Source organism: Hypomesus transpacificus, chromosome 8 (genome assembly GCF_021917145.1).
Source record: "Hypomesus transpacificus isolate Combined female chromosome 8, fHypTra1, whole genome shotgun sequence".
Taxonomy (NCBI): domain Eukaryota; kingdom Metazoa; phylum Chordata; class Actinopteri; order Osmeriformes; family Osmeridae; genus Hypomesus; species Hypomesus transpacificus.
The window spans coordinates 4,643,798-4,666,183 of record NC_061067.1 but is presented as its reverse complement, the minus strand read 5'-3'; the positions used below and the strand labels follow the sequence as shown (position 1 = coordinate 4,666,183).

The following is a 22,386-nucleotide window of genomic DNA, read 5'->3' as shown; positions in this document are numbered from 1 at the left end:
ACGTGGGTGTGATCATTTGAAAGAGGGTGTGTTATTTTTACAATGTGATAATTTAATATGAAGTTAAAGAGGTTATTTATTTTTCTAGTCCCAATGCTTGACACTCTGGCTGTTGTGTACTAAGATAATTGCTGCTCTGCTTAGTAACTACTTGTTGATATGCTTACGGCCAGATAGGCACTGAATCCTGGTCAGAAAACATAATATGTATTATTTCTGAACCGGAAAAATATACGCTCAGTGTTATCAAATGTTATGCCTATTTAGAATCTTCTACATTTTGCTGGTCATTGGCTGTATGTAACAACTCTATTAAATGTGTTATTTCTTATGAAACATAATGTTTGTGACAGTGTAATGAATGTGACTTTCGCAACTCATAAACATGGGATCACACATGGTCCTACCGTAATTCAAGTGGGCAAACCTAAGCTGTGGTCAAGTACGCCATCTTGTGGGTAAAGTAAGTAGAACACCCTAGTGTTAGCGGTTATAGTTTGAATCGGTAAGCGTAAACACATAAAAACACCAAACACACACACACACACACACGCACACACACATACACACACACACACACACACACACACACACACACACACACACACACACGCACGCACACACAGCATGACAAATATGCACTTATAAATAGAGGAAACACATTTATACGAACATCTAAGTAACATATTTATGGAAAATATAGCCAAAATAAAGATGTTGCAGTGTAGCTAGTTGAAGTAGCTTTGTCAGTCGAACACATTACTGTACATTGTTCTAATTTAAATACTAGACAACGTTTTTCTACTTTGTAAAGAGATGCTTCCGATTCAGTGCGCCCTGAACTCTGCGCATGCCTAGACAGACAGGATTTACTGTTGTATTTCCTGCTTGGGTTTTCCTTTCGGAGCAATGGCAGAAGTGAAAGCCTTCCTAATTTGTGCAGGTAAATACATTTTTCATTACTTTGCTCTGTATCTTTAGATGTATTTCGTTGCTACAGCAGCCTTGAATCTCTCTTATTATAGGAATTCGTGGGCAATGTTGGTGGACGTTACAGAGCTTAAGCTACACATTGCTAGCTGATGCCTCATGATTTTGGAGGGTCTTAGGCAGCATCTTTTTTGAAATGCAGATATATTTATAAAAGAAAATCCGTGTAACGATGTACATATTTACTGTTGCCCGTTTCTCTTTAGTTCCTGTAGTGGTCTTTTTAAGTTCATCGGTGCTTGCAGTTGTCGAAGATCTAGATGACACGTAAGTGATGCTCTCCTTTTTGACTGTAATTTTTCCTTCACTCATCAGTCATCACTATTCGGTTGTCAATGGAGATATTAAGCTAGTGAACCACAAAGTGTAATGTTAATGTGTAGGCTGCGAAACATCTTTTCATGATGGCATATCATGGATGGTTTTGATAACTGTATTATTACTAGGCTTTTTTGTAAAGCATGCTGCTATTAAGTGATGTCTCGTTCAACCTGTATTTTGTTCTCCCTCCATAGATTTAAGGACACCAGAGTGGACGATGTCTGGCTGGTGGATGTGAGTCTTGGGAGCTGTGTCTAAGACACACTTTCTGTCTCTCACACTCATACGCATGCTAACACACACACACACACACACACACACACACACACACACACACACACACACACACACACACACACACACACACACACACACACACACACACACACACACACATACATACATACTGAATGACAGGGCTGTCTGGTTTTATTCAGAGTTGCTGTACTCCCTGTTCACAACACTACCAGTGTCATCCTATGCGAAAGTGGTTGGTGATTAAGGAGTGAGGGGGCCATTCTCTGTCTGTATGTGTGTGTGTGTGAGTAATTCTGTCCACTCACTGTGAGTTTTAGTGAATGAGAAGTCATGCATGCGTGGCGGGCGAGGCCAGGGGGCTTATACCAGTGAGGATGTCTGGGCCTGAGCAAATCCAGCTGGCATCCACTGCTGCTTCCGCCCCTGGTCTGGGAGGGGGATGGGGGCAGGTTTAGGTCTGGGGCTGAAGTTGAGGCTGAATGTTGGGTCTACATGGGGGACAGTCTGCCGGATATAACTCTTCCATTTGGACAACTGGCCATGCACACCCAAAACTACAATGTGCTTCTGTCCATGTCCATAGACAGTCATTTTATCTGCAAACTGTAATGTATGTAAATGTATTTTTCTCACACAGTTCTATGCACCATGGTGTGGATACTGTAAAAAGCTGGAGCCTGTTTGGTATGAGATTGGCGCGGAGCTGAAGAGCTCAGGGTCTCCAGTCCGAGTGGGGAAGATGGATGCCACTGCATACTCAGGTGTGGAGCAGATGTTCAGATGTTCTTGCCCTTTACACGTTTCCCACGGTCATGGAAAACCTGGAAATCAAAGTCGGAATTAAACAATTTCAACATGTGAATGCGTGAATTGGTCAAAAAGGCGTGAGTGCACCCTGACTTTGAAGATGGCTTGTACCAAGATCATCTCTACTTCTGTGAAAACCGAAATCAACTAGCATGGGAGCCAAATGAAGTTGTTCTATGTATGAGTCGATGGAAGGTTTTTGTTGTCAGTTTACAACATACATCTCAATAGCAAAAGCCATTCTGTGCAGTTTGGAGGTTTCCCTCTTGCCCCATCCCTGTCAGAAGCCTTGTTTAGTTTCACCTGGCTTTACAGAATCCTGTCTCCCCTGGCACCTACCTTGCCAACACATGAGTTAGTATTACACCTGCTCAGTGGGTCCTCTGTTCTGCTGACCCCAAGCCTCTTACTTGGCCTAATCATGTGAAGGCAGATTCAAGTTCTAGTGCTATATTAGCTGAGTGTCACTGTCTTCACACTCAGATTAAGATTATAAGAGGCTGTTTAAAACCGATAAGCATGTGACAACAGGTTTCAGAGCAGAGGGATTACTGGTTGCATCCAGGATAATTACCCAGGATTATGGAGACCTGTGCCCTTTTAAAACAGGGAAGTGTTAAATACAAGTTGCACCTTGTTTTTAATTCAGTGTAGTTATTGTCATGGGTGCAGAAATTGTGGTCTGTATTTTTTAAACCTTTTTAATCATGTTTTTTTTTGGTGTGTTTTTAAATACAGGTATCGCATCTGAGTTTGGAGTACGAGGATACCCCACAATTAAACTGTAAGAGTTTTGCTTGTGCTTCATACATCCCAACAAATTTCCCAACACAAACATACTATTATTTTCTATTGACATTCATTTCTGTGCAAAATGAAATGCACTTCTTACATATTGTAAAATGTTGTCTTAGTGACTTAGTGTTTTACACAATATTGAACTTAACTAATGATCCCAGTAATGAACAGAGCGACTCCGTACTCCCCAGGAGCCAGCCATCCAGGGAGCTGGCTTTAGACACGCTTCCTGTGGGAGCAGGTGTTGTTCTCACTCTCCCGGTGCGAAACACATCAGCTTATTACAAACTAATGATATTCACAGCATTGAGAGACCCTAACATAAGCTCTCACATCCTCACGGATATCTAGAACTTTATACTCCGTAAACAGTGATTTATCTTCCTTAAGACAAGATATGGCGCTGGTACAGACGGGGTAAACAGACCTAATGGGGCTACCCTCGCTGTTGTTATAAGTCAAAACAATCCTAATACCTAGAGGTTTCTGTGGAGTCCCCTAATGTTTTGTTTTCTGTTGCGCTGCGCTCCTTCTCCAAGCGGCCCCAGCTCACAGCGGGCTTCATCACATTAGAGAGGGAGATAGTGATGAAACTTCCTCTGTTGGGCCTGTCGCAGACATCCTGGGAGATAAAGAGACAGATTGAGCGGCTCGCCCCCAACCGAGTTCATTAGAATAGATCTCTGTAGCCTCGGTGGGGAGTACTGTTGCCTTAGAAAACATGCCTGCATGGGTCCTGGTGGCATAGGGGTCCTGATGTTGGCTGAGTCTGTTGCAGGTGTGTCAGACTCATAGAGGAGACAAATGTGGGTGTTTGTCACTTGCAATGTTGTTGTGACAATGCACGTCCAACTTGGGTCGAATGATCTGATGTCATTTTAGATAACGTGTGCTGTACTTGATTGCTCTGGCCTAGCAAAACAGAACAAATATGGTGTGCCCATGAATTTAACCCTGACCACTCGTCAGTCAAGGCAGGCTCAAGAAAGTATTTAAAGTGTTTAAACAAGGATTTGAAGTAGTTTGACCTTGTGTGTGTGAAGGCAATCTTTTCCAATGACCAGCAATGAGGCTCCACTTGGCTTTGACCTCAGACTGCCTGCCTTGATGTTGAAGATATTGACCGGTTTGGCTTCAGTTTATCTCTCCAGAGGAAAGAGCAGCACCCCTTAACTTTGACATTTTATATGTGCCCTGCTTGCAGCTTTGACATTTCTATCCCTTTTTTTTTTTCTTTTTTTCAGAGCTATAACCGAGAGCATGCTTTTTGTGACTAGCCAATTCCAGACAATTTACTGTGATTGCCAGCTTGTGTACTTGAGAAGAAGCAATTGAGTATAATTAAAGGGCACCTTATTGCTGTTCCTATCTTTTATGTTAATGTGCTTGTCTACCCATCAGCGCATTGGAGAAGAGGTATGATGTATGGACATGCTGAAACTGAATCCTCTCCCCCTCTGTCTTTTTCGGACTTGTCTCCCCTCTCTTTCTGTCTCTCCTCTCTCCCCCACTTTCTGTCTCCTTGTCTCTCTTTCCTCGTTCTCCCCCCTCCCCGCTTTCTTTCTCTCTGTCTCACCTCTCTCTCTCTTCCTCCTTCTCTCATGTTTCTCTCTCTCCCAGGCTAAAGGCTGATCTTGCCTATAATTACAAAGGGCCAAGGACAAAGGATGACATCATTGAGTTTGCCAACAGGGTTGCAGGGTGAGTGTGGCTCAGGCCTCCTACTTAATAAGACATTCATTCCGCATCCCTCTTAGACAGGATTTCAAGCAGCATAATGAGCTGTCATTCTCTGATCTCATTTCACACGGATGGACTAAAATAACTGCATTGTGCCCGTCAACTCTGTTACTCAAGAAACTTGTGCTGGTGTTGTATTCAAGGGGAGAGCGATAAGGCATCCCACTTAATAGACATGTGGTGTCCTGTCACTGCACCACCCCTGCTGGTGGGACACTCCTTCTCAGGCCCTTTGCACCCCCCCCCCCCCCCCCTCTCTCTCTCTCTCTCTCTCTCTCTGTTGTGTCTGTCTCTCTTGTGTCTCTCTCTCTCTCTCTCTCTCTCTCTCTCTCTCTCTCTCTCTCTCTCTTGTGTCTCTCTCTCTCTCTCTCTCTCTCTCTCTCTCTTGTGTCTGTCTCTCTTGTTTCTTCTCTCTCTCTCTCTCTCTCTTCTCTCTCTCTCTCTCTCTCTCTCTCTCTCTCTCTCTCTCTCTCTCTCTTGTGTCTCTCTCTCTGTCTCTCTTCTGGGGATGTCCAGGCAGATGCGTGACTTAAGGATGATCGGACACCTGGCACCTGGCTTTCAGTCAGCAAGTCAGCAGTTCTGCCAGTGTCCATCAGGTGGTGCTAGATGCATACAAACCAGATGTAACCAGACTTGAGAACGTGTGGGGCTGCATCACTAAGCGGTCTTGTGTGGCGTGCCCTTGCACCATTCAGAATAATCCTTGATATTGTTTTATTTCATGTAAAGTCATTCCTTTTACTAATGGAAATAATAGAAATGAGTGAATCGTGAGTAAAAAATGTGTTTACTGAGAACACCAAGTTTTTTTTGATGAATTCAATTCCCTTACACCGTGTTTCCCCTCCCCAGACCAGCAGTGAGAGCGCTGCCCAGTAAGCAGATGTTTGATCACATGTTGAAGCGACACGCCGTGCTGTTTGTCTACGTGGGCGGAGAGTCACCTCTCAAGGTGGGTATGAGAATCTCACCCTCGCAGACGTCGTGGTCTTATCGTCCAATCACTGCTTCTGGAAGCCGTCACAGCGCTTTAGCTAGTGTTTATTGATTGGCCCATAAAGCAGCTGCTGCTGTCTCTGCCACTGCCAAGCTGTATGACTGAAGAGTTCCTAATGTGCAAACGACACAACCTTGGCAAGTGTGTCTCGCACCAACTTTAGCAGCCGCAGATCTGTTTTCCCAGACAGAGCCTAATGATGTGTTTGTTTGTTTGTTTTCCCCGTCGCAGGAGAAGTATATCGACGTAGCCTCCGAGCTCATTGTTTACTCGTACTTCTTCTCGGCCTCGGAAGAGGTCTTACCTGAGGTAACCGCTCGCAAATTTCATTCTCATCCTGTTGCTGGAGGGGGGAGAGTTTCTTTGGAACAATAACAGGATTGTCCTCAACTTACGTTTCTGTCAGGCTTATCATTTAGACATAGCAGGCAGTTACTTGAAGCTACAACGTCAGGCCCTACAGCGATGTGGTTCCACATGCTGGTTAAATGTGTTAAATGCCAGAGAGACAGAAAGGCTTACTGGCATGCAGCTTCAGCACTAGTACTTGGCATGATGTCCACAGTATGTTCTGCTGGCAGGCTGCCAGCACTGCCGTCCCGCATGGCACAGGTGCAAATGAATTAAGAAAGTAAGGGGATGATTTATGGCAGTCCGTTTGAATTATGTATTTTATCCATTTTCTCCAGTCAGTGACTTTGCCAGAGTTACCCTCGGTCGTGGTCTTCAAGGACGGAGCCTACTTCACCTATGATGGTGAGTAACCACATCCCCTCTTCTTAGTTAAACCACTCATTTGACTTATCTACAGCATACACCCCACTGCGTTTCCTGCCAGAGACTTTTTCTTGGATGGGCTTGGCTCCCAACTTAACTGCGGTTTTCATAGAATCAAGGTCAATCTAATTCAAGCCAGCACAGGCTGCCATTTTGTCTACCGGTCCCCTCTCCCGCCCACCCGTCCTCCTCCTCTCCCGTCAGTGAAGTGTTTGGTCTCAGTGTTGTTCACGCAGTCAGAGCTCCAGAGTCTCTGTTCCGTCATCAGACTCACAACTCTGAGGCCAAGAAGCCGCTCCTCCATCACCAGGCTGTCCTCCGTGGGCTCTGTGGGGATGACTGGTCTCAGAGAGCTTGAATGGGTTGGACTGTGTGGGTGTGGGAGAGCAGGGAAGCTGGAACCCTGTTTTAAGCTCAAATCTGAGTCAGAACAGAACAAGTGTGCAGGAAATATCCCGGAAGACCAAGACAAAGGATAGGAGCAGCAATTATTCATTTTATGTTTACTTTGCTGCTGAAAGTTACCCCTGACAAACAATGAATGGATAGGTAAAAACGTGAAAGGGGAACAAAAAGGTGTACAGTTCAAATAAATCCTGTCAGATGAGGTCAGGTCAGGGATTTTAAAAGGAAAGTCTAAATGTTTTTGAGATTTTGAGCCCAGTTCTCAAGCTCGTTAGCGTAGCAGCAGAAGTTCACCATACTCTCGCATCACTTCCTGGATGCTGTCCCCGCTGAGAGCCTCGGGTGGCAGGTGGAAGCGGTAGGGACGGGCATCCAGGCACAGCCCCACCACGAAGGGGCCCCAGAAGTGGATGTTTGGGAGGTTTGGTGCTCTGTGCCTGGCCCTCAGCACAAAATCTAGTCCCCGCGGAAGGTCAGCCTGCCAGATAACATCTGTTTGTTCCACCTGGTCGTTCCAAAAAGGGGGCTTCTGCAACCAGAAGCCCAGCAGGAGGGGGTCTCCACAACAGACGCTCACCACAAACACCCCGCACTCCTCCGAGTCCTCCAACACCTGGATACTAAGGGTGTTCTGGAAGGCGAACGTCGCCATGGTGACTGCAGTTGAGCTTTTAGGAAGGTCCCAGAGAGGCAGCAAAAGGTATAGGAGCGATGATTGTTCTCTCGAGTCAGACAGATCTGCCCTGAAACACACTGTTTTGGCAGAGATCTGGTAACACATTCCAGGGCTGTTTCCAAAGCTGTCACCTCAAAGATGGGAGCTATATATTTCCCGTTACTTAAGTGTAAAAACAACAAACATAAAGTGCTCGAATGTTTGCTTGTTGGAAAGCTGTAGTTAGAAACAATTTGAAAGAGTGTATTGAATGTCTCAATATTGAGTGTTTTACCTGAGTCCCCAACACAGTCCCTTGTTTTGAGTGTTGGCATTTATGTCCTGCTTGAAGGATGAATATGGATGGAAAACTGCTGGTGATGCTGGTTAGTAGACAGGGTACAGCTCCCTGATATATGTACAGTATATACATGGTGAGAAAGCTTCGTTTGCATGTGATATCTTCCCAGAACACACAAGGCTTTTACAAGGCCATTTTTTTTATGTTTGCATGTGCGCCCGTAATAAAATGCTGACCGTTTATGACACAAATCAAGGAAGTCTAATTAAGAACCTCACTGCCAGTTTCTCGTTAAGGGTGTTTGCACACAGTCATCTGGCTGTGCAGGGTTCTTGCCGGTGCTGTTTGGATATGGGTATGAGTTTCACCACCTCGTTTGTGTGTTCTGTACAGCCACGGTCTGAACGTTTACCCCAGTTCTACATTATTTCGGTTCTCTGCACATGTAGCTTATGTTTAGAGAAGGGAACATGAAAGCAGGAAATACTTTACTACAGCCCGCTTTGCAGACTACACACAGCACCGGCACGATTCTGTCTAGCTTGATCGGTTTGCTTCACAGAATAAACAACAGTTCAAAAGTCACTTTTGGGGAAGTGCCCACCAGACTAGCACAGTGATTCTTACATCTTTAACTTCCTAAGTGCCTGGATGTTGGAACTGCTCGACCACATCGGCGCGATGTTCCAGACTGTGTTACACGTGTATCTGCGGAATGCTTCTTTCCGTCTTGCATAAGGTCCCTGTGCAGTGTGAACTAATAAACTGCATGCAAGATCTGAACAGTTGTTGTTATAACAGGCTGTTATAAACACTGAAACGGACAGCGTTCTAGACTCTTAGGTCATTAGTTTGCTCATTATTTGAACTTGCAGTCTCTGAAACAGTCCTCCCTAAGTGGATTAGAGCAATGTTTATGCCTTTACTCCCTTATTAGAGCACTAACTGTGCAGACCGCAGCCAATGAGATCAAACTGAGCCTGGTCGGGGGCCGTGTGAGCCTAAATAACTCACTAGTCGTTAGGCTAGTTGTCGCCTGTTGCTGGGCAAAGTGGATGCCACAGTAACCTACCGCAACATCGAATGACTTTGTTTACATGGTCCATCTCTGCTGATAAGCTTACTGTGAATTTGACAGTCTAGTGACCTCAGAAGCTCAGATATGCAAAGTGCTGATATCAGTTCCTATTCATTCTTGGCAGGTAGCCTTAGCACACTGGATCGCTCAGAATTTGTCATTGGCTTCCACATGTAGTATTTTTTTCTCAATGTAGTATCGATCCTACAGCTCACCTCCCCTGCTAACCGGTATACATACTGATGATTATTTAAGTAGGAACTACTCTTCTCCTATGTAGCAGATAGACAGGTGGTTCTACCTGTCTCACCCTCCACACGCCATCCCTCAGTGTGCTGACATACTATAAACCAACATTCACACGCAGAGACATAGACATCACGCGATGACGTGTCGGTCTTCTTGTGAGATAGAAAGGGTAGATCAGGTTCATTCATCATTCCAGCTGTGTGTGCTTCCTGTGTTGAGATGGGCCTCTTTGGGTTCAAGCTAACACACTGCACCGTTGTCTCATCACTTTCCCTTCCCTGTGTCTGTGTGTGTTTTCATCCCCTTCTCCCCGTGGTGGCAGCGTCTGCCTGGCGGGGAGGGGCCTGTGCAGCACAGAGATAGCAGGGTCCGAGTCGGCCAGAGGGCGGGCCTGAATAGTTTTTCGAAGGGGGAAGAGGGGAGTCCAGGAAGAGGAGAGGTTGGCCAGTCAGAGGAGAGGTTGGCCAGGCTGTGAGTTCCCAGCATGGGGCCTGGCTGTTAGCCTCCTTCTCTCTCCTGTCTCCTCTCGTAACCGCAGCCAAGAAGCACCAGCCTGCTGCTGGAGGAACATCTGTGGAGAGAGAGGGAGAAGGCGAGGGCGAGAGGGAGGCAGGGAGGGAGGGTGAGATAGGGGGGAAAGAACTTTCTGGAATGTCTGCCCACATGCTTGACTCAGCACTCTTAACAAGCAAGACTTCCATTTTTCCAGCTTTGGATGAAGGCAGAGATAGAAGGTTGTGTGGCGTCATTGCACTTCAGTTGATGGGCTGAAGCACAGGACCTTTCTGCGGCATGTTTTGACCTTGACTGACATCTAAGTTTAGAACACGTCGAGCTGCCAACTCACCCTCCCTCAGGGGTCTGGGTAGCACTGGCTCGGAGGTGTTAAAGGGGTTGTAATTCTTAAAAGCAGCCAGCGTAACTGAAAAGGTGGCTTTAACTTATTAACATGTCATAATGGGGTCCTGTGCTACATTTGGCATCAATTATGCAGGCCTTACCTTGGGAAAATGGCTTAGCCAGTCAGTCTCACTAGCTCCCTTTCTCGCTCTCGCTCGCGCTCACTTGCGCTCTCTCTCTTTCTCTTGCTCTCTCTCTCTCTCTCTGTCTCTCTCTCTCTCTCTTTCTCTCTCTCTCTCTTGCTCTCTCTCTCTTGCTCTCTCTCTCTCTCTCTCTCTCTCTCTCTCTCTCTCTCTCTCTCTCTCTCTCTCTCTCTCTCTCTCTCTCTCTCTCTCTGTGTTTGTATTCCATCCCGCGCCTCCTCCAGATGTCAGGCTAGGTGAATGAGTTTTGGTCAGCGTCAGAACTAACACCGTATCATACTGATTTAATGCATTGCAATATCACCACACACATCTTCTGTTGCACTGTTGGAAGGATTTTTTCCCCATGGTTTTCATTTAGTGTGAAATAAATCACATTGCACCTTATTTTTTCCCCCTCGCAAGCAAAGGAGAGAATTTTCTGGTAAAGAGGGCATGTGATCATTAGGGGATTCCTCTAGATCTCTCCCTCAAAAATAGCACACACAGAATCACAGCCGCTGCATGATTTGTAAAGGAATGTGGAATGCAGAGATACATTTTACACAGACCTATTTTTATCTCCTCAATCCGTGGGTAACCAAAATGGGCTGTTGTGTGCGTTTCAATAGCCAGTAATGCCCCATCTTTTGTATCCAAATATCTGTGCCCGTCTGCGGTTGGTTCGCGGGTGTGGTTGCTCTGCCACTGGAACAACGCCCCGTCCTGCTCAAAACATCTCTTTCAGTGCTGTAATATCCTCTCCTCCCACTGAAAAAGCTCTCCAAACACCGGCCTGTGATTCTGGCTGGGAACCCCTTGAATGACCTGTGTGAGTGTGTGTTTCCAGTGAGTTCTGTCATCCTCATCATGTTCGCTACAGAGCCGATAGCAACCGGTAGCAAATATCTTGACCTTATCCTAACTCGGCAGGCATCAATGCTCAATTGATTCACTTATCTGAAGGGTGGCTTGCCATTGATCTAGGCTTGGCTATCTTCCCTGTCTAAGCTGTTTTCATCCTATAACCTGTTTGTGTGATTGCAGAGTATGAGGATGGCAGCTTGTCTTCCTGGGTCAACAAAGAGCGTTTCCAAGGATACCTTCAGATTGATGGCTTCACCCTGTACGAGCTGGGAGAGACCGGTACGTTATACTTCCTGGAATCTTTCTGCTCCATTGTACTGTTGTTTACCTGTGAATGCTTATCAAATGAATTCCTGGCTTCAGCTCTCACTCACTTACAGATTGTGTAGAAATCTACTCTCCAGCTATCGTGAGGGATAAAACCATTTATTTGTGTACGTGTCCACTAGAGGGCAGGCTAATCCTCTCCCTCCTCTCTACGATGAAGATATCCCCCAGTCCCCTTCCCCGCACACCACAACAGCATACTCTGCCTAGGTTGTTTCACTGTTGTTTAATTGTCGTCCCATTTGTCATGTAACTGAGTGTTCCACTCCAAAGCATCCTTTTACCAGTGGGCTGCGTGCGGGTTCTGAGATAGGACCACAGCTAGCACACGACGCTGGGAGGACCAGTGGATAAAGCTGTTGTTCCTTGTCTCTTCGTTTTTCTTTTTCGAGAGAGGGGGTCATCAGTCTCTGCCTCCACCGTGGCCTTTTATCTCTGTGCCATTGTCTTTCTCATCTTCCCCCTCCTCTGTCTCCAGTGCTGGTTTCTAACACGCTCTCTTCCACCACAGGCAAATTGGTGGCGATTGCAGTCATCGATGAGAAGGACCCGACCGAGGCGAGCAGCAGGTAAACACGACATACTGAAATGAAACCTGAGGGCCTGACAACAATTACAAACGCACGCTTCCATGGAAACCACACCGCAGTGGCATTTCAAAAGTAAAGGGCTTTCAACTGGAGGAAAGATAAGCAGGCTTTTCTTGTCGGATTCTCTCGCTCTCTCCGCAAATTGCCACGCCGTGCTGTCAGATGCGGAGAGAGGGGCCAGGACTTGAACTCCTTTGGCATTTCTTTCTCTTCTCATTTGTGTGTTGCAGATTAAAGAGTATGATTCAGCAAGTGGCAAAGGAGTACCGGGAGCATTTTAACAGGTAAGACCAACAGGGAGGGCTGGGGGGAGTGGTTGGCACGATGCACTCCTGTTGGGAGGCGACGCGCTCCTGAAGAGAGATGCTACGTGCCTGTGCGGCTCTCTGAGAGGGTTCGCCTGGGTTAACGCTGTGCCGCTAGACGGCTAATTATGCAAAAATGTCAAACCTTCGGGAAATGGGTGCAGCTGTCAATCAGGGCTCAGCTGGCTGTCAGCCGCTGGTTCCCCCCAGCCCCTCCCTCCCTCTCTCACGTCCAGGCACCCCCGCCAACTCCACTTAGGCACCTCTTTGGAGTGCTTTCACGGGCGTATGTGCGTGAGGGATTTCATAAGCATCCCGAGGCCGACCAAACGCAAAACAGCCTGCAAGCCAGGTAGACGTACCGATGCAGCGATCCCACTTCACATATGCTTTTGCTGCTTTTCCAAGCTGCCGGGTTTACTAGTTGATTCATCAGACTCTAACCACGGCTTGTAATAAAGAGCTGCGTTATCATTCAAAAACCTCCGTGATCAAAGTGTGCTTTCTCTCCCCCCAGGCAGGCCCATTAGATGGGATTGAATGATACAGATCCCCCCCCTCCACAGTTAGGCTGGCTGCCGTACATCTCCGCATGTCTTCCTTTCCGAGCCCGACTCGGCAGGTTCCTGCTGAGATCAGACATGCACGCTGTGTGTGGACGTACCTCCAAGGCTAGTTGTGTTTGCGTTACGCCCCCCGTGTTTCAGTCAACAGGCTTCTGCCCGACTAATGGATCAAACGGTATTTGTCTCAATTCTTTAATTGGGGGTTTTGCTGGAGTACGAGGGGGTGAAATGGGTTGGCGGGACGGATTTTCGGATTTCAATTTGCTTTCAATTTCAATGGGTCATACAAGATCAATTGAACCCAGATCCCTGTTTGAGGTGATTCCTCGTGTGGACAGGTCTGTGTTCAGATGGATGGCAGGGAAGATGGCAGGAGGAGGCGGTAATGAGCGCTGGGGTGTTTGGCCTGCCATCCATCTGCAACAGAGTGACAGAGCGAGAACCTCCGTGTCTCCAAGGCTGGGGGGGGCTTAACTTGTTCTTGCGTGGGAGTAACAAACTATACCCAGTGTCAGGTCTGACATCATCAGACAGAAGCTTGACCGTTCTGATCACATCTGTCCAGTCACCTCATTGATATTGGCATTAGCACCCACAGGGAACAGACTCCCTAGGCATGTCATATATAATACATTTCATAAGTGTATATAGAGTCACGTATATACAGTATTTATTGAGATAAGACCTGTTTCGCCAAATATCTTCCCTCACAATGCATTCTGTTCAAACAACGAACCACACAATGAGAAGCTGATGTAATTCCTTTTCCAGTCTTATCGTTTTGATGAATCACTGCAAGACCTTTTTTGGAGGATAAAGAGAGTGGGGATGGGGGTGGAGGGGGTGGCCCGGGAGCTTAGAGATTTGAAACCCACACAAAAGCCACCCTGCAATATTTCCCTCAGAAAGCCGGGCTTTGAGGGCACCGCTGGGTTTCTGCTGTGTGGAGGAGAGGAGGAGAGGAGGAAGAGAGGAGGAGGAGAGGAGGAGGAGGAGGAGGAGAGGAGGAGGAGAGGAGGAGGAGAGGAGGAGAGGAGGAGGAGAGGAGCACATCTGAGGAGGGGCTTGTGAGAGGGTGGCCCTGGTGTCATGTTAGATTACACTTCATAATGAGATGGCCATTTTCTTCAGCTTCAGTGGCTGAAGTTGGGTTTTCAGTCATATCTTAGTTTCTTCTGATTTGGTTGTTGATGTCGTTTCTCATCTCCCACAGGGACTTCCAGTTTGGTCACATGGATGGAAACGACTACATCAGCAGCCTCATCATGGGGTGAGAGAGCTCCCAGCACTCCAGATCCTCATTTCACCTTGTCCCCTCTCTCTCTCTCTCTCTCTCTCTCTCTCTCTCTCTCTCTCTCTCTCTCTCTCTCTCTCTCTCTCTCTCCCTCTCTCTCTCTCTCTCTCTCTCTCTCTCTCTCTCTCTCTCTCTCTCTCTCTCTTTCTTTCTCTCTCTTCTTTCTCTCTCTCTCTCTCTCTTCTCTCTCTCTTCTCTTTCTCTCTCTCTCTCTCTCTCTCTCTCTCCTCTCTCTCTCTCTCTCCCTCTCTCTCTCTCTCTCTCTCTCTCTCTCTCTCTCTCTCTCTTCTTCTGTTCTCCCTTTCACCTCCTCCCCTTCTTCCTTCTCATTTGGTTTAACCTCCTTTGACCATTTCCTCCTTCTACTGTCCTCCTATCTCCTTTACCTGTCCCTTTTCTTCACCTCCTCTCCTCCAGGTTGCCTTGGCTACGGCCTGCACTACTCTAAGCTAGGATTTAAAGTCGGCTCCAGACTTTAACGATGCACTCTCATGGACCTGTCAATTATCTGGACCGACTGTCATTTCCCTTTAGTACTCCCGTCAGTCCCAACACGGCTCTCTGCCTGCTCCACCTCCTTGGAGCGGGGGCGGGGGCGGGATGAATGAAACCGCGTGTGTGCGTGCGTTTGTGTGGATTAAAGCCTTATTGGCAGGACTCTAATGGGTGTTGGAGAGCAGGGCTAATGATACTAGGAGCATCCTCCAGCCCCCTGACCAGGCCTGTGTCTGGCTGTGACGCACAGAGAGCTCCACTCTGACACCCAGCACTTTGAATTGGACAGACCCCCTAGCCTCTCTGGACAGAAGGACCACAGCAGGGGCTATGACTCTCTCACAAACCCCCCCCCCCCCCCCCCCCCCCCCCCCCACCACACACGCACACACACAGTACACGTGCATGCATGTGTCTGCCTGTTCCCATGTTAGAGAGTGTTTGTGTCTCTGTAACAAACATGCACACTGTGTGTTCGTGCGCCGGACTTGAGGAACAATGTGCTTTTTCAGATATTTTGTTCAGTATGTTGTTGTTTGTGTGGATGGGATTACAGCAGACATGGTCTCCTAAGCCCTGCCTTTGATTTACAATGTACCACTGATCACAGTCAATCTGTAATTGTGAATACGTCTAATACAATGTGTGTGTGTGTGTGAGAGCAGAAGGGATTAGGAAGGCACCTCATGCCGTGTGTATGAGTGATTTTAGGTTTCGATTTTTTGAAGTATGTGTGTGTCTGCGTATAGTGTACATCTGTGGGTGTGTGTGTGTGTGTGTGTGTGTGTGTGTGTGTGTGTGTGTGTGTGAGACAGCGCTCGGATCTTGAATTTCTTGCTCTGCTTTTTTGGACTGAGACTGGGCTAGGCTGCCCAGGATTAATTGCCATCCTTTGAGGAATGAAATCCTGTACTGTCAATGTGCCCTAATCCGCTCCCTTAGGACGGCCATGGACATCAATCTGATGGCTTTTTATCCACGGCTCCTTCATCACACAGATTACTGGGTCCGGGCAGCACTTGTATGCGGCTGGACTGCCAACTCTCTGATTACACACGTGCACACAAACACACACACACACACACACATACACACAACCTTATTGTTTTTACTTTAAAGGCCTTTACTCTAAGGCCTTTCCTGCTTCTGTTTGAACATGGTATTATCGCTGTAGCAACGCTAAGGCTTCTCATGTGGAATGAGGGTAAGGAACATGGAGCAGCAGACCTGGGACCGGACTGGGACAGCCCAATGGTAGAGGCTGTCCTGGACACCAGACTAGAGGCTGTCCTGGACACCAGACTAGAGGCTGTCCTGGACACCAGACTAAAGGCTGTCCTGGACACCAGACTAGAGGCTGTCCTGGACACCAGACTAGAGGCTGTCCAGGACACCAGACTAGAGGCTGTCCTGGACACTAGACTAGAGGCTGTCCTGGACACTAGACTAGAGGCTGTCCTGGACACTACACTAGAGGCTGTCCTGGACACCAGACTAGAGGCTGTCCTGGACACCAGACTAGAGGCTGTCCTGGACACCAGACTAGAGGCTGTCCTGGACACCAGACTAAAGGCTGTCCTGGACACCAGACTAGAGGCTGTCCTGGACACTAGACTAGAGGCTGTCCTGGACACCAGACTAGAGGCTGTCCTGGACACCAGACTAGAGGCTGTCCTGGACACTAGACTAGAGGCTGTCCTGGACACTACACTAGAGGCTGTCCTGGACACCAGACTAGAGGCTGTCCTGGACACCAGACTAGAGGCTGTCCTGGACACTAGACTAGAGGCTGTCCTGGACACCAGACTAGAGGCTGTCCTGGACACCAGACTAGAGGCTGTCCTGGACACCAGACTAAAGGCTGTCCTGGATACTAGACTAGAGGCTGTCCTGGACACCAGACTAGAGGCTGTCCTGGACACTAGACTAGAGGCTGTCCTGGACACTAGACTAGAGGCTGTCCTGGACACTAGACTATAGGCTGTCCTGGACACTAGACTAAAGACTGTCCTGGACTCTAGACTAGAGGCTGTCCTGGACACTAGACTAGAGGCTGTCCTGGACACTAGACTAGAGACTGTCCTGGACTCTAGACTAGAGGCTGTCCTGGACACCAGACTAGAGGCTGGAATGCAGACAACCCCTCAGGGAGGCCCTGCAGTCTGTGATGCTGCCTGTGCTGGAGGTGAAGGGCTAATCTGTCTTTATACAGAATGCCTGCCATCTGCTGGAAGAGGCTTTATGTCAGATGGGGTATACACTACAGCGAGTGTGTGTGTGTGTGTGTGTGTGTGTGTATTCAGGTCCAGATCACAGCTGTGCTGGGTAGTGGTGCAGCAATAAACTAAACTACTCAGGAGTATGTGGGATACACCTGATCTCAGCTGGGGTGTGTTGGGACAGTGATGGATGGGGGTGTGTGTGTGTGTGTGAGTGTGTTTGCATGTGAGTGAGTGCGCCTGAATGCAGCTATGGGGCTGGACACTGCTGGGAAGTGGCAAAGTGTAGATGTATTTGTGTGCGTGTGTGTTTGTGTATTAGTGCTCAGCTGGGATGTGGTGTTACCCAGTCCTGGCCCTCCTGTGGTCTCTGTCAGTTTGAATTAGTAAAGGTCTCTCTATCAGAGACCTGGGAGGCCCCTTCCCTGTCCCCTCCACTCACAAACCAGCACACCGTTTGCATAAAGATCAAGATTATCCTCCAGAGTCACTGTTGCTATGCCTTTAGTGCCTGGTAAAACAATCCTCCATTTGAAAGGGTGCGTCAGGTTGCTTTTGCCTTGAAAAACAAAACACATTTAGAAATGAACCATTTCATGATTTGTCACTGATCTTTTTTTAATGTGTTTTCATCTGACATCCATGATGTGTTTAACTGCCATCTTCACCTTCTTCCTCCTCCTTTTGACTCTCTCAGCTCGCTCTCCTTATATCAGCTCTCCTCTTCCTCCCTGGGTTACATCAGTGCGTTTGCGTTATAACTGTTCCTCCTCCTTTTTCTTCGTGAGGCGATTCTTTTGTTTCGTAGTTTAAGCAACATGCTGTGATGGTCCTCTTCCTCAGCGATGTGTCGGTGCCTTCCTTCATCATACTCAACACGTCCAATGAGCAGTACTTCCTGCCCCGCGAGCCTGTGGACTCTCTGGAGCAGCTGGTCAACTTCATCAACAGTGTTGTGGATGGATCGGCTCAGGTACCGCTCCTCCACCCTCCTCTACCCTTCTCGTCCTCCTTCTGTATGTTTTAACATTCATTGGTTTATTTGAGTGCGGTACCTCAGTCATTTGTCCTCAGCAGGCCCCGGTACCCTAACCTCAGTACATGTATTAGGAACCACAGCTCAGTCTTCTCTGAATGCTCTCAGCGCTCCCCTGGGCGCTTTGTTCTGGAATAACCTTGCTAGCTCTGGAAAGCCAGGCCTATGGTGCTCTATTTCAATGTTATGAAGGCTTTTTATTTATTTTTAATTTTTTAAGCGAGCTGCCCCCTGTCCCATTTCCACACACAGCTGAGTTAAATTGTAACCCAAACAGTCCCACTCTTTTCCCAGAAACCTCCGAGTTATTTTCCACCTATCAAAACAAAGCCAAGCCGTCCAAATAAACAACAGTGGCGGGGAAAGCTTGGTTGCCCAGGCCAGCGCTCGTCCCTGCCAGCTTGGCCCCCTCATGGTTGGCAGCGGCTCACCAGTGAGCCAGGGTTGGCGAGCTTTGTCCTCTCTCTTCCTCAGACCTGTAATACAAGTTCCTCTGTCTCCTTCATCACACCCCCACCACACACACACACACAGGCCCATGGAGGAGATGGCTTCATCCAGAGGATAAAGCGCGTGGCCTTTGACGCCAGATCCACCATCATGGTGAGTGGGACGACAGTTCGATTGCTTCATTCGTTTGTTTGTTTGACTGACTGAATACAACTTACATGAGGAGAAAACTAATGTTGTTTTGTGAAAGTGAATGTGAGAGAGAAAGAGAGAGAGAGAGATGGGGTGAAAGACAGGCAGGTGGAGCGGTAGAAAGAGAGGGCGTGAGGGAGAGACCGAATGAGGGAGGGAGAGAGCGCAGCGAGCTGCCCTGTCGGGTCCAGTGACTCATGACGCTGAGTTAGCATAGCTTAGCTGTCTTTACCTCATCTGACATCACAGGCCAGGGCAATTACCATCGCTCTTCTGCTGTAGCTGTCTGGAGAAGAGGGGGGATCTTTTCGCTCCTCCTCTCGGCTGGCTGCATGGCTGGCTGGCTGACGGAAGCTCTGACCCACCGGGCCCTCCAGGTGCCTCTTAAGCTACCCTGCTATAATAAGGCTGCTGATTCACTGCCACTCATATCTTTTTTTCGAGCCAGGCAGGCAGGCAGACAGGCAGGCAGAGATGTGTGGAAATGGAGTGACGCAGACCTGTAGTTTGGTGTTGGTGGTTGGCCTGTTAAGTGGAGAAGCCTGAGGAGATCATGAGCCTGGTGTGAGGGAGAGGAGGGCAGCGAGGAGGTTGTTAGGCAGGAATCATGGGCGCGCAGTGTCAGCAGTAGGCTGCCTGCTGTTGTGCAGAAGAATATGTTTATGTATTGTTGTCATAGCAGGCATAAATCAGTGTCGGCCTTTTCTGGTTACCCCCTTTCCGCCCACGGCTTTTTACTTTATTTTCTCCATCTCTCTCTGTCTGTCTCTCTCTCTCTCTTCCTCTCCTTCACTCCCTCCCTCCTACTTCCTCCCTCCATCTCTCTGCCCGTCCCTCTACCTCCCTCCTCCTTTCCACCAATGTCTCTGCCATCCTCCCTCCTCTCCTCCAGTCGGTGTTCCGCAGTTCCCCGGTGCTGGGCTGCTTCCTGTTTGGTCTGCCGCTGGGCGTCATCAGCCTCATGTGTTACGGCATCTGCACCGCCGAGGGCGACGACGGCACGGACGACACGGAGCGCATGAAGAGGGAGGGTCTCACCGACGAAGAGGAGGAGGAGGAGGAGGAAGAGGAGCGCAGGCAGGCCGCCGAGCTGGAGGGCCCCGAGGAAGGAGCAGACGAGGAGGAGGAGGAGGAGGAGGAGCAGGATGCGGAGGAGAAGAAACCGGAGGAGAAGAAAAGCGATTAACCCATGGGAGGGGCCACGGCGGGGTTGAGAGAGAGAGAGGCCTAGGGAAATGACACGGTGACATAAGAAGTCAAAGACATATCATGTTATTGTTTTGTTGTTGATGTTTTATTTCCCCTTCCTTCCTGGCTCTGCAGTCTATTGTCATGTTTGTTTTTTTGTTTTGTTTTTATCCCTACTGTACTGTCAATATGTGAGGTCAGCAGTTTACTTTACAGGGTGAATTACATCCAACACAAGCCTTCTAGATATAGAGAGAACAATGAAGAGAGGGAGGGAAGAACCAAAACCAAATATTTAATTAAATTACGGGAATCTTTAAATCTTTAATTTCTATTCTTCAATTCTAACATCCTCCATTGTACAGGGAGTATATTTGTGTGCCGTTGAATAGCTGTGTTGAAACTATTTCTTATCAAGACCTCTCACATTGGATACTTATCAGAACTCCCTTTGGTTTTTGCATGATGCAATTGAAACAAATACAAATATATAATAATTATTATAATATTAAGATGCCACGCTATCCCCATGCTGAATGGTGGACTCTGAGGCCCCTGGACAGGGAGATCCCATAAAGGAAGCTCTGAGCTGTCTTGACTGAACACTTTTTATTCTTCTGTTTTTGTTGTGTCCCACCCCCCCAACCCCCCCTGCAGGGACAGTGCCGAGTCAGTCTAGTTTTCTTCTGTTTCTGGGATGTGTCCACCTTCCTTCATAGGCCAGCCCTGGTTCACATCACATACTGTATGGAAGCTTAGCCAGAGAGGTAGGGCTGTTTCACGTCACTTCCACGCTACTCATAGACAATAGTACTGTCAGTAGCTTTTCTATTTCAGGTAACTTGTGGTTGATGGTGGAGATTAAAAACATAGTATTAGTAGTAGTAGCTATAGTGTCTTTGCTCTAACACATCCTATCTCTCTGCTGATCATTATATATGTAGAAATTCTAAATAGAAGTAGGCCTATGCGTTGGCGCAAATGAGGTTTGCTTATTTTTCTGAAGCAAGTTGAGTGTGTGGCCATAAACTTGTGGTGACGAACGCATACCTTGGGAAGCTCATCTGGGATATGAGCAGAACCTTGTGGAGAGGTGGAGTTGGAATGTTCGAGAACTGATGGCTTTTTTCCTTCCCCGTCTGTAGGTAAAGTGTAACTGAATATGACGCACTAGGGTAAAGCGAAGTGCTTCTCCAGAAAACGGTTGCCTCTTTAAATCCCGTCAGATTAGGGTCTTTCTCCATGGAAGGAAGAGGCTGCTTTGAGAGCCCTGACAGGTCCTCTTTGTTGGAGTGGTCTGAGACTACTCCCAAAACAAAACAAGATGGAGGACGTCTTAGCTGTCCTTCAGTCGAGTCTATGCTCTCTTCCTCCTGGCTCTGTTTTTCCAGTCTTTGGGAGGGTCGGGTTGGTGGGATCCAAATGCACTGAGTCGGTATGATCTTTATTTTTGTTTACTTTATTTACTGTTAGAACTCTGTTGATCAGGAAACATGTTATCAGTTGCTGTTAAAGGAGAGCGGGGTATAGAGTTTTTGTTATTTGGCCTACATGACCTTGTGTGACTTCACAAAAACATTCACGTGTTTGATATGTTATACAGTTCGAGAGAATATGATGACGAGCATGAAAACAGAACCCCCACAATGAATGAATGTTTTTGCTTTGTTATGCCATAGTCACATATATGCTATGGAAGTACAATATATTCACCCAGAGCTTATCAGTCATAGACACAGAACATATTCTACCTAACGATTGTTACATTTTCTTCTTAACTTCCCACCCCCTTTTCTTCTCTTCAATAGATCATTTCATTGTGCTTCAATAGGTAGGCTAGTCTTTCAATTTTGTCACAGGGTTCGTCCCATTGTCCTAAGCACATCTCATGGTTTTCCACAGACTAAAGATCTGTCATACTGTGAATCTGCACTATGAAAACCTGGGAACATGCCCCCTCGCTTTGCCTTTTGGTCATTGTAGTTGCCTACCATTCTCTGCCAAACTTCTTCTTTAGGCTTGTTTGAATTGTGATTGTCACACTTTATTACTGGTTTGAAATAAAAAAAATCCTCTTTTATTCGTCTTGTTTTGTTGACGGCCACATTGTTTGCTTTTAACAAGAAACTTTCATTCAGAACCTAGTTTTCATGATGACTCTGGGGAGCAGATGGCTGAGCGGTTAAGGAATCAGTCTATTAATCAGAAGGTTGCTGGTTCGTTCCTGACCGTGCTAAATTAAGTTGTGTCCTTGGGCAAGGCACTTGAACCCTACTTGCCTCTGCGAAATGTCCCTGTACTTACTGTAAGTCGCTCTGGATAAGAGCGTCTGCTAAATGACTAAATGTAAATGTACTCTTCATGTCTGAATAACAAAAGCATCGTCGCCGATTCAGTTCCTAATGATGCATCTATGTTCTACACAACCATCACATGCATCACATGATCACAAACTA

General features: G+C 47.4%; 2 protein-coding genes across 2 annotated transcripts; both read left to right on the top strand.

Annotated features, from left to right (window-relative positions):
* The first annotated feature begins 863 nt into the window (after window positions 1-863).
* LOC124470458 (protein disulfide-isomerase TMX3-like) lies at window positions 864-22,008 on the top strand. Its single transcript, XM_047024363.1, has 16 exons — window positions 864-943; window positions 1,197-1,257; window positions 1,506-1,545; window positions 2,207-2,330; window positions 3,115-3,160; window positions 4,795-4,875; window positions 5,770-5,869; window positions 6,146-6,223; window positions 6,604-6,670; window positions 11,449-11,547; window positions 12,107-12,164; window positions 12,416-12,469; window positions 14,270-14,326; window positions 17,908-18,037; window positions 18,635-18,703; window positions 19,635-22,008. The coding sequence occupies exons 1-16, from the start codon at window positions 910-912 to the stop codon at window positions 19,926-19,928; spliced, it is 1,392 nt and encodes a 463-aa protein (XP_046880319.1). The 5' UTR covers window positions 864-909; the 3' UTR covers window positions 19,929-22,008.
* Window positions 15,245-17,901, top strand: LOC124470473. The gene is made up of 2 exons (XM_047024382.1): window positions 15,245-16,129; window positions 16,178-17,901. Exons 1-2 carry the CDS (start codon window positions 15,869-15,871, stop codon window positions 16,823-16,825), a joined length of 909 nt encoding a protein of 302 aa, XP_046880338.1. The 5' UTR covers window positions 15,245-15,868; the 3' UTR covers window positions 16,826-17,901.
* Window positions 22,009-22,386: the final 378 nt, after the last annotated feature.